At 44.8% G+C, this 18,388-nt stretch overlaps 1 protein-coding gene across 1 annotated transcript in view; it reads right to left on the minus strand.

The window, feature by feature from the left end:
• kiaa1328 (protein hinderin) overlaps positions 1–18,388 on the minus strand; it is an 88,978-nt gene that overhangs the window by 11,267 nt on the left and 59,323 nt on the right. The window contains exons 7-10 of the mRNA XM_031894941.1: positions 13,736–14,295; positions 13,128–13,220; positions 4,706–4,866; positions 1,385–1,481 (exon numbers count right to left, since the gene is read on the minus strand). Of these exons, the coding sequence (XP_031750801.1) occupies positions 1,385–1,481; positions 4,706–4,866; positions 13,128–13,220; positions 13,736–14,295 (911 nt within the window). The remainder of the gene's footprint in view (positions 1–1,384; positions 1,482–4,705; positions 4,867–13,127; positions 13,221–13,735; positions 14,296–18,388) is intronic.

Here is an 18,388-nt window from a genome sequence, read left to right on the forward strand (position 1 = left end):
CACAGTTGCAGCTTGTCTGGGCCAAACTTTAATTCTGAGAGCAGAATTAAGCTTGACCAGTAGTTTAATAGGCCCAAGACTAGCTGAAGCTGCTACCCAGGCCACTATATCGTGGCTTTAAAGGCCAGTGATTGGCTCAGCACCGGGGGCCGCAGAGTTTTATCACTGCCTTTCTAGCAGTTGCCTGAAAATCCTGATCCCGGACCCAGATCCAATCTCCGGCACTTTGGCATCACCCTCTGTCCCCCAAGCTCCGCGCGCTCCCCATTCCGTCATAAAACATTGATGGAAAAAGGGCGAATGGGCTGTCACGGGCGAGAGAGAAAGATATTCCCGAATATAATTACCCTCCCTTCGAAAAAAAGTAATGCATTTAAATTTATATCAAATGCCTGAAATAGTAGGAAATGCCAATCCCAATAAAGTTGGATTATGGGATGGAGGTAACTATTGCTGTCAATTACCAACGGCTTGATTTTCAATTTATATTCAAAATGAATTGTGTTCCACGGACGTGAAGAAAGTCTCAATTCCAGGTATGTTTCAATTATATAGGATTTCCAGTGGCAGGCAATAAACAAATAGATTTATAGGCGGCAGTGAGAGGCACGCGCAGAGGGGGAAAACTACGGAGAAGTTCATCTGCTCGGGGAAAGCAAAACCCCCAGATACTCTGCGTCTAGAGTTGGGCCCAAGGGCTGACAATTACTGCAAAGAGCAATGGTTAGTGCAACGGAAAGTCTCTGTGTATGGCTTACAAACCATTGTGGGTAAATAAGGGTGGGCTATTGGGAATTCTCCATGAATGGGGCCTAATAGGAGAGTTGTAGACCAGTCCAACCAATGGCTACTGGTGTTTCTTGGTACAGTCCTTTGCCCTTTTTGTGGCACTGCCATCTCTTCTTTCAGTCAAACCTTGGCCTATTCCTTAGCACATTGCCCCCTAGCTGGGTTCCTGACAGGCTGGGAAGCAGTGGTGGGCAAAGCTGATTGGGCGCCCTAGGTGCCTCTTCTGCCTACCCCTAGTTCCAGTCCTGGTGGAAAGACACATGTAGGCTTATGGGCTAAGCTACACAGGAGACTTCCATAGGCAGGCAGTAGAGAGCTCTCTTTGTGGCCTGATACCCTCTAGTCTGCACGTATGAATGTCACACAAGTTTGGGGGGTTTTCCACCACTAAACGCCGTCTGTATTCACAGTAGGGATGCACCAAATCCAGGATTCGGTTGTAATTTGGCCAAATCTTTCACAGGTTTCAGGGTTCGGACGGATCCCGGATCAGTGCATCCCTAATTCAGAGCAAGGCACGGCTCTTTGCAGATCAGTAACCGGAGGGAGAATCAGGGACAAGGAATGACAGGGTTAATACAAGCCTCTCACTTACCGGCAGATTCCACGCTGCACTGGCGGCGACACTGCGCTCACCGGCTCCGGTTTCTGGGTCGCTGCATACGGCGACGTGGCTGCATCCTTGGTGGAACCTATAGATAGAAAGGTGCTCAGTGACACTTATATATCATCTGCCCAATTACCCCCCTGCACCTATACTTTCCGCTCATGTTAATCATGGTCCCCGGGAATATTTGTTCTATTGTTTCCTGCAGGTAATAGGTGGCGCTCTAATCTGTAGTTTTATTCCATGGGCACAGAAGACACTGTATGGAACCATGTGATGCACCAACACTGCACTGCATATAATGGCAACGGTGGCAGCAAACTGCTGTGTTTTCTGGGGTATTATACATGGAATTGGCACTGTATTTATCCTGCTGTGGGTTCTGGGGTATTATACATGGAATTGGCACTGTATTTATCCTGCTGTGGGTTCTGGGGTATTATACATGGAATTGGCACTGTATTTATCCTGCTGTGGGTTCTGGGGTATTATACATGGAATTGGCACTGTATTTATCCTGCTGTGGGTTCTGGGGTATTATACATGGAATTGGCACTGTATTTATCTGCTGTGGGTTCTGGGGTATTATACATGGAATTGGCACTGTATTTATCTGCTGTGGGTTCTGGGGTATTATACATGGAATTGGCACTGTATTTATCCTGCTGTGGGTTCTGGGGTATTATACATGGAATTGGCACTGTATTTATCCTGCTGTGGGTTCTGGGGTATTATACATGGAATTGGCACTGTATTTATCCCGCTGTGGGTTCTGGGGTATTATACATGGAATTGGCACTGTATTTATCCTGCTGTGGGTTCTGGGGTATTATACATGGAATTGGCACTGTATTTATCCTGCTGTGGGTTCTGGGGTATTATACATGGAATTGGCACTGTATTTATCCTGCTGTGGGTTCTGGGGTATTATACATGGAATTGGCACTGTATTTATCCTGCTGTGGGTTCTGGGGTATTATACATGGAATTGGCACTGTATTTATCCTGCTGTGGGTTCTGGGGTATTATACATGGAATTGGCACTGTATTTATCCTGCTGTGGGTTCTGGGGTATTATACATGGAATTGGCACTGTATTTATCCCACTGTGGGTTCTGGGGTATTATACATGGAATTGGCACTGTATTTATCTGCTGTGGGTTCTGGGGTATTATACATGGAATTGGCACTGTATTTATCTGCTGTGGGTTCTGGGGTATTATACATGGAATTGGCACTGTATTTATCCCACTGTGGGTTCTGGGGTATTATACATGGAACTGGACCTGGAATACTACAAAGTAATGCCTTTCATTAGCCTCCCCAAACATAAGATTACCCTCCTCCTATACCAAATAGCACTAGGTACATCCCTGAGTAGCTTATAGCGCTAAGGGGAACCAGGCTAAATCCTATTTAAACGGCTCAAATCTGATTTTAGGGATGAGTAAAGTAAAGTTTTGGCCGCTGATCTCAGGGAAATGTCTCTTTCTATAGACAGGGTCCCTTTAAAGGAACAGTAACACCAAAAAATGAAAGTGTATAAAAGTAACTAAAATATAATGTGCTGCTGCCCTGCACTGGTAAAAGTTGTGTGTTTACTTCAGAAAGTCTACTATAATTTATATAAATAAGCTGCTGTGTAGCCATGGGGGCAGCCATTCAAAGGAGAAAAGGCACAGGCACATAGCAGATAACAGATAAAACACTATTGTATTCTACAGAGCTTATCTGTTATCTGCTATGTAACCTGTGCCTTTTCTCCTTTTTTCCTGCTTGAATGGCTGCCCCCGGGGCTACACAGCAGCTTATTATAAAAATTATAGTAGTGTTACTGTAGCAAACACACCAGTTTTACCAGTGCAGGGCAACAGTGCATTATATTTATATTACTTTAAAGCTCTTTCATTTTTTGGTGTTACTGTTCCTTTAAGAGAAGGGAAAGGCAAACAATAAAGCCAACAAGACACCCTCCGAGCTGGTGGAACTTCGTTGTTACGGGTGAATTGATCGGTGTGAGGCTGAAATCAAGATGGAGGCTGGCGCATAACTATTAGGATTCCCCCAGCGCGGCACAATGCTGGGATGTCAGGGGAGCGCACAGCTCAGGTAATGGGGGCTGAACCCGTTAGTCAAAAATGATTTGGCTTCAAAATTAGAAATTGATTTTTGCACTGGATTTTTACGGTGCATTTGTGGCTCTTTTGTTGCTGTGCGTTGCCGGGGGACTGACCGAGGGTAAGGGTGGGGCGCAATCTCCAGGCACCAATAGGAGCGAGAGACACAAAAAGCCGTCGCTCCCTTGACACAAACATCAAACAGGACAAAGGAAAGAGGCGAAGTGTTAAAAATTCCGAAAAAGTGAACGGCTGCAAACGACACAGGGGGGTTCACGGGAGCAACTGGGGGGGGCTCGTTTCTCCTGACCCTGAAGAAATGCATTTTGGGCTTAAAGGTCTTTGATTTTTGGCTTCTTTGCTTCATTACTACGGATATCCCTGTACAGAAACCAGACCTTTTCTCTATGCACAGGGCTAGCATTTTAAAGGGAAACTAAACCCACTTAACAAACATAAGGTCAAAATACCTTGCTCGCCAATATGACCCAATAGGAACAGCCCCCTAAGTTTGCTCATAGCCTGTACAGAGAGATACCATAAAACTATGGCACATAGGGATTCCCCTGTACTAAGCACAATTCAGCAGGAACAGCCCCCTAAGTTTGCTCATAGCCTGTACAGAGAGATACCATAAAACTATGGCACATAGGGATTCCCCTGTACTAAGCACAATTCAGCAGGAACAGCCCCCTAAGTTTGCTCATAGCCTGTACAGAGAGATACCATAAAACTATGGCACATAGGGATTCCCCTGTACTAAGCACAATTCAGCAGGAACAGCCCCCTAAGTTTGCTCATAGCCTGTACAGAGAGATACCATAAAACTATGGCACATAGGGATTCCCCGGTACTAAGCACAATTCAGCAGGAACAGCCCCCTAAGTTTGCTCATAGCCTGTACAGAGAGATACCATAAATCTATGGCACATAGGGATTCCCCAGTACTAAGCACAATTCAGCAGGAACAGCCCCCTAAGTTTGCTCATAGCCTGTAGACTTGCTGAGTATGGTGCTCTATACACAGTAAGTAGCCAGCACAAACCTCTATGTGCCACAGCCTGTTGCCCCATACACTATACCACCCAATATGGCTGATTTCAGGTGAGATTAACCCTTTAACACAAGCTATACATTAACATCAGTGCTCCATAATCATAACTGTAAGAAGACACACATTGCACAGACTCACCTCTGCTGAATCCATTCCCTGCATCTGCAAACGAGGGGTCTCTCTGCCGAGTCTCGCTCAGAGCGGGGGGTTTTTGGACACTTTTACCCGCGCTGTGGTGTTTTTTGGAACTTTTGATGGATGGCGGTGTTTTAACACCCTCAGATAAAGGCCCCACGGGACTGCAAATAAAGCATCTTACTGAAACGTCACTTTGTACTGTTATTTACATTTTCCCTTCAAAGGGTTCCTCTATATACTGTATCCACATATACTGTTATCTTCTATATAATATAAATAGCTTGTGAAAAAATCCTTATTAAAGGTACAATTGTGCCTTTATATGGGCACAGAACCCCCTCAGTGACTGCTAATATCCTTATCATTTACAGTAGGGGGTACATTATCCCTTATAATACATGAGTGATACTCAGAGTTCCCTGTATAACTCAGCCTGCAGCCTTGTGCCTTTATATGGGGGGCACAGAACCCCTCAGTGACTGCTAATATCCTTATCATTTACAGTAGGGGGTACATTATCCCTTATAATACATGAGTGATACTCAGAGTTCCCTGTATAACTCAGCCTGCAGCCTTGTGCCTTTATATGGGCACAGAACCCCTCAGTGACTGCTAATATCCTTATCATTTACAGTAGGGGGTACATTATCCCTTATAATACACGAGTGATACTCAGAGTTCCCTGTATAACTCAGCCTGCAGCCTTGTGCCTTTATATGGGGGGCACAGAACCCCTCAGTGACTGCTAATATCCTTATCATTTACAGTAGGGGGTACATTATCCCTTATAATACATGAGTGATACTCAGAGTTCCCTGTATAACTCAGCCTGCAGCCTTGTGCCTTTATATGGGGGGCACAGAACCCCTCAGTGACTGCTAATATCCTTATCATTTACAGTAGGGGGTACATTATCCCTTATAATACACGAGTGATACTCAGAGTTCCCTGTATAACTCAGCCTGCAGCCTTGTGCCTTTATATGGGGGGCACAGAACCCCTCAGTGACTGCTAATATCCTTATCATTTACAGTAGGGGGTACATTATCCCTTATAATACATGAGTGATACTCAGAGTTCCCTGTATAACTCAGCCTGCAGCCTTGTGCCTTTATATGGGGGGCACAGAACCCCTCAGTGACTGCTAATATCCTTATCATTTACAGTAGGGGGTACATTATCCCTTATAATACATGAGTGATACTCAGAGTTCCCTGTATAACTCAGCCTGCAGCCTTGTGCCTTTATATGGGGGGCACAGAACCCCTCAGTGACTGCTAATATCCTTATCATTTACAGTAGGGGGTACAGTATCCCTATACACATATATAGGTATAATTTCTAACCAGCATCTCTCCAGTTGTTGGTGCCCTGACCCTAATGGGGGTCCCAGCCCCCCTGCATTGCTAATGCCCCCATGTTCTATAACAGCCCTGAGAGAATGGATAATAACCCCCCTTCCCCCCGGTTACTAAATTTAATTCCAGTCTGTGTGCTTTCGCACAAGGTGAAATCTCACCGCATATAAATGTATTTATTCAATTGTGTTTTTGTTGGATTTAAGTTAACAAACATTCAGAGGGGAAAATCCTCGCTTGATTTTTAAGAAAGGCCTTCTCCGCGGCAGATTTAATCTTATTTGGCGCAAAGGATCGTCATTTCTGTTCAAACAGAGAAAAAGTCACAGCGGAATATTTACCCGGGATTTCGTGGATCAAACAAACTCAGTACAAAGGAGATTAATATCGGGTTACCGTGGCAACATGAAACTATGTAATTTAAAGGGTAACTAAAGCCAGATAATTAAATACATTTTGCAAAAAGAAAGAAATGTACTTCCAGGCTGCCTTCCAATTAGGGATGCACCCCAATACACTCATTTCGGCCAAACCCCTGAATCTTTTGTAAAGGATTCGGCCGAATCTGTATGTTCCTGCCCCTTCTATTCTCTGAGCTGCTTGTTCCGACTCCTGAAACAATATAGCCAAATTGAGCTCTTCTCTGGCCAAGACTCCAATTCCAACAATGCCTTGCATCAAGACCTATCAATCACAGAGCATGCAAGGCATTGTGGGAACTGGAGTCCCTCTATTACTAAGCATACTGCCACCTTTACAGGCTGTTAATGTAACATCAGCACGAACTTAGGATGTACTTTCCCTTTAATGGTTCTTTCATAAAGTCCAAATGACACTTGGAGTTGTCGCTCCGAAGCCACAAGAGCTTACAAATCCAATAGGGCATATCCTTTACGCTATGGATGGTATTGATCGTTAAGCAAAGGCAGTTGCCCTCTGTTAATTGCTATGTGCCGGCCTGACGGGGAGACAATGGCGGCCCAGACAGTATTTGTTCTGCGGAACAGACCCGCATTGTTCTGTCGCTCTGGGACGAGGGGCTGTTCATCAGATGTGAATCATTGGACTCGCGCTATTCCAATTAGTGAGAGGAAGCCATTATGCAAAGGGAATGTGGTGCCAGCGAGGGTCACGGAAGGGCAGGCTGCACAGTGCAGAGATTAAAGGAGAAATAAACCCGTAACATAAGCGTTGGGTCCTTTTACAACCGAACCCCCCCCCCCATGGGCCCACTCACCATGTGAGTTATGGTTGTTATGGGCTCCCAGAGAGCCCGGGACTGGGCATATGATTACCAGTCAGTGCACTAACAGGCCATGAATGAGGAAAGCCAAATAGGCATTTTCTCCCCCGGTCGGGAAAGCACTCGGGGTGACTTCACCCTTAGAGCCCCTAACGGGGCAAATGTGCATGATAATCGAGATCAGAAAGCTTAGCAAGGGGAAATAAACAACTTCACTGTTGTTCACCTATAAGTTAGCTTTTAATATGTTAAGCAACTTTTCAATTGGTCTTCACTTTTTATGTACAGGTACTGTTTTATTATTACAGAGAAAACGGAATCATTTAACCATTAAATAAACCCAATAGGGCTGTTCTGCCCCAATAAGGGGTAATTATATCTTAGTTGGGATCAAGTACAGGTACTGTTTTATTATTACAGAGAAAAGGGAATCATTTAACCATTAAATAAACCCAATAGGGCTGTTCTGCCCCCAATAAGGGGTAATTATATCTTAGTTGGGATCAAGTACAGGTACTGTTTTATTATTACAGAGAAAAGGGAATCATTTAACCATTAAATAAACCCAATAGGGCTGTTCTGCCCCAATAAGGGGTAATTATATCTTAGTTGGGATCAAGTACAGGTACTGTTTTATTATTACAGAGAAAAGGGAATCATTTAACCATGAAATAAACCCAATAGGGCTGTTCTGCCCCCAATAAGGGGTAATTATATCTTAGTTGGGATCAAGTACAGGTACTGTTTTATTATTACAGAGAAAAGGGAATCATTTAACCATTAAATAAACCCAATAGGGCTGTTCTGCCCCAATAAGGGGTAATTATATCTTAGTTGGGATCAAGTACAGGTACTGTTTTATTATTACAGAGAAAAGGGAATCATTTAACCATGAAATAAACCCAATAGGGCTGTTCTGCCCCAATAAGGGGACAGGCGTCGCTGTTCCAAACCCACGTAAAACCTAAAGCAGGAAACACACGCAGGCGCCAAAGACCTTCAAGCTTTGAATAATTTAAAGCCGAGTTTGGTGCAATTTGAATTTTTCTTCAGGGAGGCAAAGTTAAATACCTTTAATTTGTTCTAATTATTTCAAATTTGCAAGTTAATTATGGCTGATCATTAAATAACAAAAAGGGCCGGGGTCTCGGCGGAGCTTTACCTTCCGCCCCGCGCATTATTCCGGCTACGTTTAGTATGCATGAATTAACTTTCTAAATAATCGCACGGTTTGACTAAATGGGTCGGGAAAATGAGCCGCGATCCTCTGGCAGAGCATTAATGGGCATTAGCGGGGGCTTCTGGGAGCCTGACGACGGCTAATGGGGCCTTATTTACTAATCTTGACGCGCTTCCCAGGCAACAAGGTACGGCCGGAGCCGCGGCGAGAAGAGCTTTCCTTATAGAGAGGAGAAGGTCCGTTCGGAGGTGGCATGATCTGTTTGAAAGCAAACGAGGCGAAAAAATGGAGCTTCTGCGCCAAAATCAATCTCCTGTAATGGAAGAGAGAAAAGTAGCGTCTCGTCTGCTCTAAGCTACATCCCTATAACGATCGGTCGGCGCCAACGTTCTACACAAAGTTCTATAAAGTTTGGAGAGAAAACGTGTCTGCTCAAGTCTGCGTGTGGTTGGCCAGTTTAATGGGGTGGGCGTGCCTTTACATTAGCTTTTAATCATGTGATACACAGTACTACTCCTAGCAACTTTTCAATTGGTCTTCATTATTTATTTCATATAGTTTTTTAATTATTTGCCTTCTTCTTCTTCCTCTTTGCAGCTTTCAAATGGGGGTCAATGACCCCGGCAGGCAAACCCTATTGCTCTGTGAGGCTCCAGTTTTATTGTTATTGTTACTTTTTCTAACTTATTTTTCTATTCAGCCCCTCCCCAATTCATATAATTTATGATAAAATGTAAATTTGTTAGTCAACCCCATCAACTAAAGGCGGCCACACATGGGCAGATTTCAGCTGTGGATTCAGGCCGGCCCATGTATGAGCACCTACCCGACTAATATTTGGCCTAAAATTGGGCAGATCTCGATTGGGCAGGCTTGATTTTACCATTGGATCATTGACCGCATCGGCTCGTTGGTCATTGGTCCAATTGGCTTAAAAGATCTAAGGCCAAACGATCGAGTTAGCCCAATATCTCCCACTGTGGGTGGGCACATCCAGAGAAGATCAACTTGTTTGGTCAGGGCCGCCATCAGGGGGGCAGTTGTCCCGGGCCCGAACAATTTTTGCTTTTAAGGGCATTTCTGGCCACCAACTGTTTAGGGGGCCCTGGCCACCAACTGTTTAGGGGGCCCTGGCCACCAACTGTTTAGGGGGCCCTGGCCACCAACTGTTTAGGGGGCCCTGGCCACCAATTGTTTAGGGGACCCTGCTGGCCACCAATTGTTTAGGGGGCCCTGGCCACCAATGTTTTTTTATTTATAAGTTGTAGGGGCCCTGGGCTGGCTACCAGTGTTTTAGGAGCTCCATGCCCTGGAACTAATGCAACCCTTAACCCCTGGCCACCAATGTCTGTGTGTCCTTTGTACTGAATGGAGGCACAATTGGGGGAGGGGGGCCTAGAACAGAAAATTTTGTTGTGAGGGGCCCTATGATTTCTGATGGCGGCCCTGCGTTTGATGACCTTGCCAAAGGAGTGGATCGCACCACGTTCGGCCACCTTAAAACTGCTGACCTGAGTTGGTTTGTCTCTACTCAAAAACCCAACAGGACTGAGGTACCCCCATCATTGCTTTGCGGCTTGGGCTGCCCTGGGCCAGTGCATAGGCAGTGTTGGCTATATTAATGGGCATGTGCCCAGCTAGAATTGGCTACACAGGAGCAAACAGCACTGCAGGGCTCTTTGGCAAAGTACCCTGGGCCCGTTTTTTCAAAAAGTCAATCCTCCCAGGGGGTAATGGGGCAGCCAATTCAACAGGCTCCCAGGGTATTTGCGGTAGTTTCCCCCAGTCCCTGCTGCAGTCAGTGCTTTACTGTAATGCTGTGCCTATAGGTTATACTGTATGTAGCTACAGTGATGGCACATATCCGACACTGACACCGCTCTTATTAATACATATTTCTCTCAGTCAGGAACTCCATTACTTACTGGGGAAAATATGAAAATCTGATTTACAGTCATGTGGGAAACGAACACAAAAATATTAATAAGGCGCCTCGGGCTAATGATTGTCGTGTTTGTTTCCCAAGGTGAGAATGGGGCCCCGGCGCTTAGCTGGGATGCACGTTAGAATCGTTACCATGACGATGCCGTCGGAACCATGCGATTGGGCGTGAGTGTGGATCTCGCACAAAAGACACGAGCGAAGGATCCAAGCTCTTACTTTGCTTTTTTCCATAATTAAAAACTCATTTTTGAAGTAATTATATTCGATTAGAAAAGATAACAGTCATTTATTTACTATGATGTGCGGGAAGGGCAGGGTGGGACCCGCACCTCCATAGATAAGTCAGAAAGACATGGGAAACTAAATACTGGTATGGGATCCGTTATCCAGAAACCATTATCCAGAAAGCTCCAAATACTCCCATAGACTTGATCCCAACTAAGATATAATTACCGTATATACTCGAGTATAAGCCGATCCGGATATAAGCCGAGGTACCTAATTTTACCTAAGAAAACTGGAAAAACGTATTGACTCGAGTATAAGCCGAGGGAAATGCAGCCGCTACTGTTGAAGTTGAAGTGATATCCCCACCTCCCAGCAGCCGATCAGCAGAACAATGGGAAGGGAGCAAGATAGCAGCTCCCAGTAGGTATCAGAATAGCACTCAATAGTAAGAAATCCAAGTCCGGCTTGGGACTCCTCCAGTTACATGGGAGTAGGAGAAACAATAGGTTAGCTGAAAGCAGTTCTAGTGCTGTGTAGCGCTGGCTGAAAGCTCAGACTTGGGCACAATGCACTGAGATGGCGCCTACACACCAATATTACAGCTAAACATACATTTGTTGGTTCAAGAACACAATTTTATTTGCTATGTAAACAGTGTAATTTAGAACTAAAAGTATACCATAAAAATCATGACAGTATCCCTTTAAAATTTACTTGATATGTTGTGTATAAAAACCTCACTAATCTTTTCCTTCAACATTTAAATTTAATTAAGATAGTCTTACCTCTGTCCTTTTTTTTTTTTCCCCCCAGACGACCATAATGATAGTTTCTCACCTGCAATGGCACATGATTTGGAGGCTCATGCTGTGTGTATAGAGAAGGGGGGGACGGGACGGGACACACACAAGATCGCGCCTTTACACACAGCTCATGCCTGCAGCCACTTATTAACTCCTTCCCTCTCCCTCAGCTAAAACCGGTAATGTAGAAGCGCCGCGTATAATACCGCCGATGCGCGCCCTTGCCTATACTCGTACCTTTGTTGAGAAGGTGATGCTGCCGAAGCTGCAGATGCGCGTCTCCTGAATTGTCCAATGATGCACGCGCAGGCGCACGCACCTTATGCGTGCAACGGCCGCATTTCTAGATCGAATCCATATACCGTATATACTCTAGTATAAGCGCGAGTATAAGCCGAGGTTTACTTTTTCAGCACATTTTTAGTGCTAAAAAACTCGGCTTATACTCGAGTATATACGGTACCCCTTATTGGGGGCAGAACAGCCCTATTGGGTTTATTTAATGGTTAAATGATTCCCTTTTCTCTGTAATAATAAAACAGTACCTGTACTTGATCCCAACTAAGATATAATTACCCCTTATTGGGGCAGAACAGCCCTATTGGGTTTATTTCATGGTTAAATGATTCCCTTTTCTCTGTAATAATAAAACAGTACCTGTACTTGATCCCAACTAAGATATAATTACCCCTTATTGGGGCAGAACAGCCCTATTGGGTTTATTTCATGGTTAAATGATTCCCTTTTCTCTGTAATAATAAAACAGTACCTGTACTTGATCCCAACTAAGATATAATTACCCCTTATTGGGGGCAGAACAGCCCTGTTGGGTTTATTTATTGATTAAAGGGAAACTATCTCCCCAGACAATGTAGGTCTCTATATAAATATATCACATAAACAGCTCATATGTAAAACCCTGCTTCATCTAAATAAACCATTTTCATATAAATTATTTATTTATTTATTACTTTATTAGCAGTATGTGACATTGGGTAATCCTAAATAGGAAACTGCCATTTTAAGTACTAAGGGCCGCCCCCTGGGATCATAGGAGTCACAGTGCACCCAAACAAGCCAAGGCACACATACATGCTAGGCCCCATCAGCCAATGAATGGGCAGAGTTCTGCCTTTTGCTCCCACACTAATAATAAAACAGTACCTGTACTTGATCCCAACTAAGATATAATTACCCCTTATTGGGGGCAGAACAGTCCTATTGGGGTTATTTAATGGTTAAATGATTCCCTTTTCTCTGTAATAATAAAACAGTACCTGTACTTGATCCCAACTAAAATTTAATTACCCCTTATTGGGGGCAGAACAGCCCTATTGGGTTTATTTGAGTTATACAGGAAACTCTGAGTATCACTCATGTATTATAAGGGATAATGTACCCCCTACTGTAAATGATAAGGATATTGGAAGTCACTGGGAAGTAGTGTGTTATAATGTACAAGCAGTTAACCTGGACTCATATTAAGAGTATTAATATGAGTAAAACCAACATGTTTGAGGAGAGCAAGTTCATTTGCCTGTAGCCTCAGCCAATCATACATGTATCAGGGATGTGCTGCAAGTCACTGAACTGTAACAATCCCCCATAACCTTTATGAGTCCCAGAGCAGTAGAGAGGTGAATCGGCTTCTGACAGAGACACATACCTGTACGTAAGGCTGTTGGCCATGGGAATAGGGTCAGACGATGGCCGGGTATCATTAATCCTTAGAGAAGGCTGGTTGCTTAACCCTTGGTTCCTATAGGCAGGAAGAGAACTGGGTTACAATCTCCATGCAATGAGCACAATTTGGGGTGTGGGGAGTTTCTAACTGGGAAAACTCATGTTTACAATTATGGAATAGCCATGAAAGAGCCGTGGCACTGGGAGCAGTCATACAGCACCACTGGGGGGCCCGTCTGGGGGGCCCACTTGTCTACTGACCGCAGGGAGTATCTATTTTACCCATTTTTTATTTTTGCACTGAACTGTTCCTTTAACCCTTCCTTGCCCTAATTAGGAATAAGGATTCGGTTCGGGAATCGGCCGGATCCTAAATGTTGGTGCATCCCTAGGTATAACCCACTGGCGCTTTGCCATATGTGTATAACTTGCCCAGCTCACCCTCTGAGCGCCTTGTTTGCCCTGCTGGCACACTCCTGCCCTAAGCCTTAGATTTGCAACAGAGCATAAAGTGTTCTCTAAACCTGCAGAGATGGGCTAAACCACTTGGCAGAGAACTTTTTTACGTTGTATAATCCAGGTCAGACTCACCAGCGACTGCATTCCAGCCGGGATTGTTGCTGCAGCTGCTGCTGTTGGAGCAGTAGTTTTGTTTCCTGCTGGGCCAGAAGCTGCTGCAGTCGCTCCTTCTCCACCTCCAGTTCCAGTTTCTGCAGCAGAAGTTGGTGCTTTCGCTCCTCGGATGCAGCCTTGGCGTTGGCTTTCCTGGGTCGCACCTGGATCTCACTCCCCGGGGTGGAAGGACTGGCGCGCTCATGTGGGTGCCTCCCTGGGGTGCTGTGCACGTTTCCCGATGGGGTATGTAGGCAGCAGTGAGCTGTTGAATGATCAGGGGGTTCTGCACCGCGCTGGCCCACGTCGGGCAAATGTAACCCCGGACCGCCCCGATGTCTCCTCTGAGGTGGGTTTTCCACACAGCATTCACACGGATCACAATGGAAGCTGATTCTGCTGGCTGGGTCATTTCTGCTCGGCCGATTGGTTCCATACGATCTGGAACTGCTGGTGTCACTGTTGCGCCTGAGATAGGATTGGCCGAGGTAGGATCCATTCAGCTCTCCGGCCGTTGGCTGCTGGTTAATGTTACACACCTTGAAAATGAAGAGAAACAAATGTCAGAAATGGGAAAATGTAACATCTCTGATTGTCCAGCAGTCCTGCCCTGCTTTATGGCTGAGATTCTAGCTATCTGTATAACAGAGCATTCTGTCACAGTGGCACAGATCCTATCTGATCCCCCCCATTGTAAGCAGCAGTCCTGCCCTGCTTTATGGCTGAGATTCTAGCTATCTGTATAACAGAGCATTCTGTCACAGTGGCACAGATCCTATCTGATCCCCCCATTGTAAGCAGCAGTCCTGCCCTGCTTTATGGCTGAGATTCTAGCTATCTGTCTAACAGAGCATTCTGTCACAGTGGCACAGATCCTATCTGATCCCCCCCCCCCCCCATTGTAAGCAGCAGTCCTGCCCTGCTTTATGGCTGAGATTCTAGCTATCTGTATAACAGAGCATTCTGTCACAGTGGCACAGATCCTATCTGATCCCCCCCATTGTAAGCAGCAGTCCTGCCCTGCTTTATGGCTGAGATTCTAGCTATCTGTATAACAGAGCATTCTGTCACAGTGGCACAGATCCTATCTGATCCCCCCCCCCCCATTGTAAGCAGCAGTCCTGCCCTGCTTTATGGCTGAGATTCTAGCTATCTGTATAACAGAGCATTCTGTCAGAGTGGCACAGATCCTATCTGATCCCCCCATTGTAAGCAGCAGTCCTGCCCTGCTTTATGGCTGAGATTCTAGCTATCTGTATAACAGAACATTCTGTCACAGTGGCACAGACCCTATCTGACCCCCCCCCATTGTAAGCAGCAGTCCTGCCCTGCTTTATGGCTGAGATTCTAGCTATCTGTATAACAGAGCATTCTGTCACAGTGGCACAGATCCTATCTGATCCCCCCCATTGTAAGCAGCAGTCCTGCCCTGCTTTATGGCTGAGATTCTAGCTATCTGTATAACAGAGCATTCTGTCACAGTGGCACAGACCCTATCTGATCCCCCCATTGTAAGCAGCAGTCCTGCCCTGCTTTATGGCTGAGATTCTAGCTATCTGTATAACAGAGCATTCTGTCACAGTGGCACAGATCCTATCTGATCCCCCCATTGTAAGCAGCAGTCCTGCCCTGCTTTATGGCTGAGATTCTAGCTATCTGTATAACAGAGCATTCTGTCACAGTGGCACAGATCCTATCTGATCCCCCCATTGTAAGCAGCAGTCCTGCCCTGCTTTATGGCTGAGATTCTAGCTATCTGTATAACAGAGCATTCTGTCACAGTGGCACAGATCCTATCTGATCCCCCCCCCATTGTAAGCAGCAGTCCTGCCCTGCTTTATGGCTGAGATTCTAGCTATCTGTATAACAGAGCATTCTGTCACAGTGGCACAGATCCTATCTGATCCCCCCCCCCCCCCCCCATTGTAAGCAGCAGTCCTGCCCTGCTTTATGGCTGAGATTCTAGCTATCTGTATAACAGAGCATTCTGTCAGAGTGGCACAGATCCTATCTGATCCCCCCATTGTAAGCAGCAGTCCTGCCCTGCTTTATGGCTGAGATTCTAGCTATCTGTATAACAGAGCATTCTGTCAGAGTGGCACAGATCCTATCTGATCCCCCCATTGTAAGCAGCAGTCCTGCCCTGCTTTATGGCTGAGATTCTAGCTATCTGTATAACAGAGCATTCTGTCACAGTGGCACAGATCCTATCTGATCCCCCCCCATTGTAAGCAGCAGTCCTGCCCTGCTTTATGGCTGAGATTCTAGCTATCTGTATAACAGAGCATTCTGTCACAGTGGCACAGATCCTATCTGATCCCCCCATTGTAAGCAGCAGTCCTGCCCTGCTTTATGGCTGAGATTCTAGCTATCTGTATAACAGAGCATTCTGTCACAGTGGCACAGATCCTATCTGATCCCCCCATTGTAAGCAGCAGTCCTGCCCTGCTTTATGGCTGAGATTCTAGCTATCTGTATAACAGAGCATTCTGTCACAGTGGCACAGATCCTATCTGATCCCCCCCATTGTAAGCAGCAGTCCTGCCCTGCTTTATGGCTGAGATTCTAGCTATCTGTATAACAGAGCATTCTGTCACAGTGGCACAGATCCTATCTGATCCCCCCCCATTGTAAGCAGCAGTCCTGATTAGTCTTTATTACCCATTAATTTATTGAGAACTATATTATTTGATAAGATCAGGCCTGTATGAGTAGAAATCACAGGCAGTTCAGCATTAGAAGTAACAGGGAGTTATGGGAGTAAAGTTGCAGGAATGGGGGATCTCACAGCAACATCTTCTCTCACAGATAAAGGGCAGCCGTGCCGGTAACAGCAGAATCCCTGCCCCTTGGGGACTCCAGCGCCGCTCACAAATGGCATCAATTAAGTTGCTGAAGTCTGAGTGACACATGAAAAGGCGCAGCGTGGGCGCCGGAGCAAAGGCGGTCGGAACGCCATGAACGCTCTCATTTGATGCGCTGTCACCGTCCCTTCTTCCTCAGCAACAAAGCAAAGACCTCGCGCTGCCTTGTTATCTCTCCTTAGGATGAGTTCCCCTTTATTATTAATATTATATTTCTAATATATTTGGTGTTTAGCTGAATTTAATATGGAAGCTCCTGTGAGGCTGGCAGGGGATACTGGGATTTGTAGAACTGCTGATGGGCTGTAGATTAGACATCTCTCCTTATTATAAATAACACAGCCAACCAGATCCTTTAGCTCAGGGCCCAGTCGTACCTAATGCCCTGGGAGCAACCTTGGGCCGTAATGGCCAATGAGCAGCTGACTTTTATTGGCCTACTGCAGTACAGCTATGGCAGCCATTATCCAAAAAGCTCCAAATTACAGAAAGGCCATCTCCCATAGACTCTACTATAAGCAAATAGTTCTAATTTTCTAATGAATTTCCCTTTTCTCTGTAATAATAAAACAGAACCTGTACTTGATCCCAACTAAGATATAATTACCCCTTATTGGAGGCAGAACAGCCCTATTGGGTTTATTTAATGGTTAAATGATTCCCTTTTCTCTGTAATAATAAAACAGTACCTGTACTTGATCCCAACTAAGATATAATTACCCCTTATTGGGGGCAGAACAGCCCTATTGGGTTTATTTAATGGTTAAATGATTCCCTTTTCTCTGTAATAATAAAACAGTACCTGTACTTGATCCCAACTAAGATATAATTACCCCTTATTGGGGCAGAACAGCCCTATTGGGTTTATTTAATGGTTAAATGATTCCCTTTTCTCTGTAATAATAAAACAGTACCTGTACTTGATCCCAACTAAGATATAATTACCCCTTATTGGGGGCAGAACAGCCCTATTGGGTTTATTTAATGGTTAAATGATTCCCTTTTCTCTGTAATAATAAAACAGAACCTGTACTTGATCCCAACTAAGATATAATTACCCCTTATTGGGGGCAGAACAGCCCTATTGGGTTTATTTAATGGTTAAATGATTCCCTTTTCTCTGTAATAATAAAACAGTACCTGTACTTGATCCCAACTAAGATATAATTACCCCTTATTGGGGGCAGAACAGCCCTATTGGGTTTATTTAATGGTTAAATGATTCCCTTTTCTCTGTAATAATAAAACAGTACCTGTACTTGATCCCAACTAAGATATAATTACCCCTTATTGGGGGCAGAACAGCCCTATTGGGTTTATTTAATGGTTAAATGATTCCCTTTTCTCTGTAATAATAAAACAGTACCTGTACTTGATCCCAACTAAGATATAATTACCCCTTATTGGGGGCAGAACAGCCCTATTGGGTTTATTTAATGGTTAAATGATTCCCTTTTCTCTGTAATAATAAAACAGTACCTGTACTTGATCCCAACTAAGATATAATTACCCCTTATTGGGGGCAGAACAGCCCTGTTGGGTTTATTTATTGATTAAAGGGAAACTATCTCCCCAGACAATGTAGGTCTCTATATAAATATATCACATAAACAGCTCATATGTAAAACCCTGCTTCATCTAAATAAACCATTTTCATATAAATTATTTATTTATTTATTACTTTATTAGCAGTATGTGACATTGGGTAATCCTAAATAGGAAACTGCCATTTTAAGTACTAAGGGCCGCCCCCTGGGATCATAGGAGT

Source organism: Xenopus tropicalis, chromosome 1, assembly GCF_000004195.4.
Source record: "Xenopus tropicalis strain Nigerian chromosome 1, UCB_Xtro_10.0, whole genome shotgun sequence".
NCBI lineage: Eukaryota > Metazoa > Chordata > Amphibia > Anura > Pipidae > Xenopus > Xenopus tropicalis.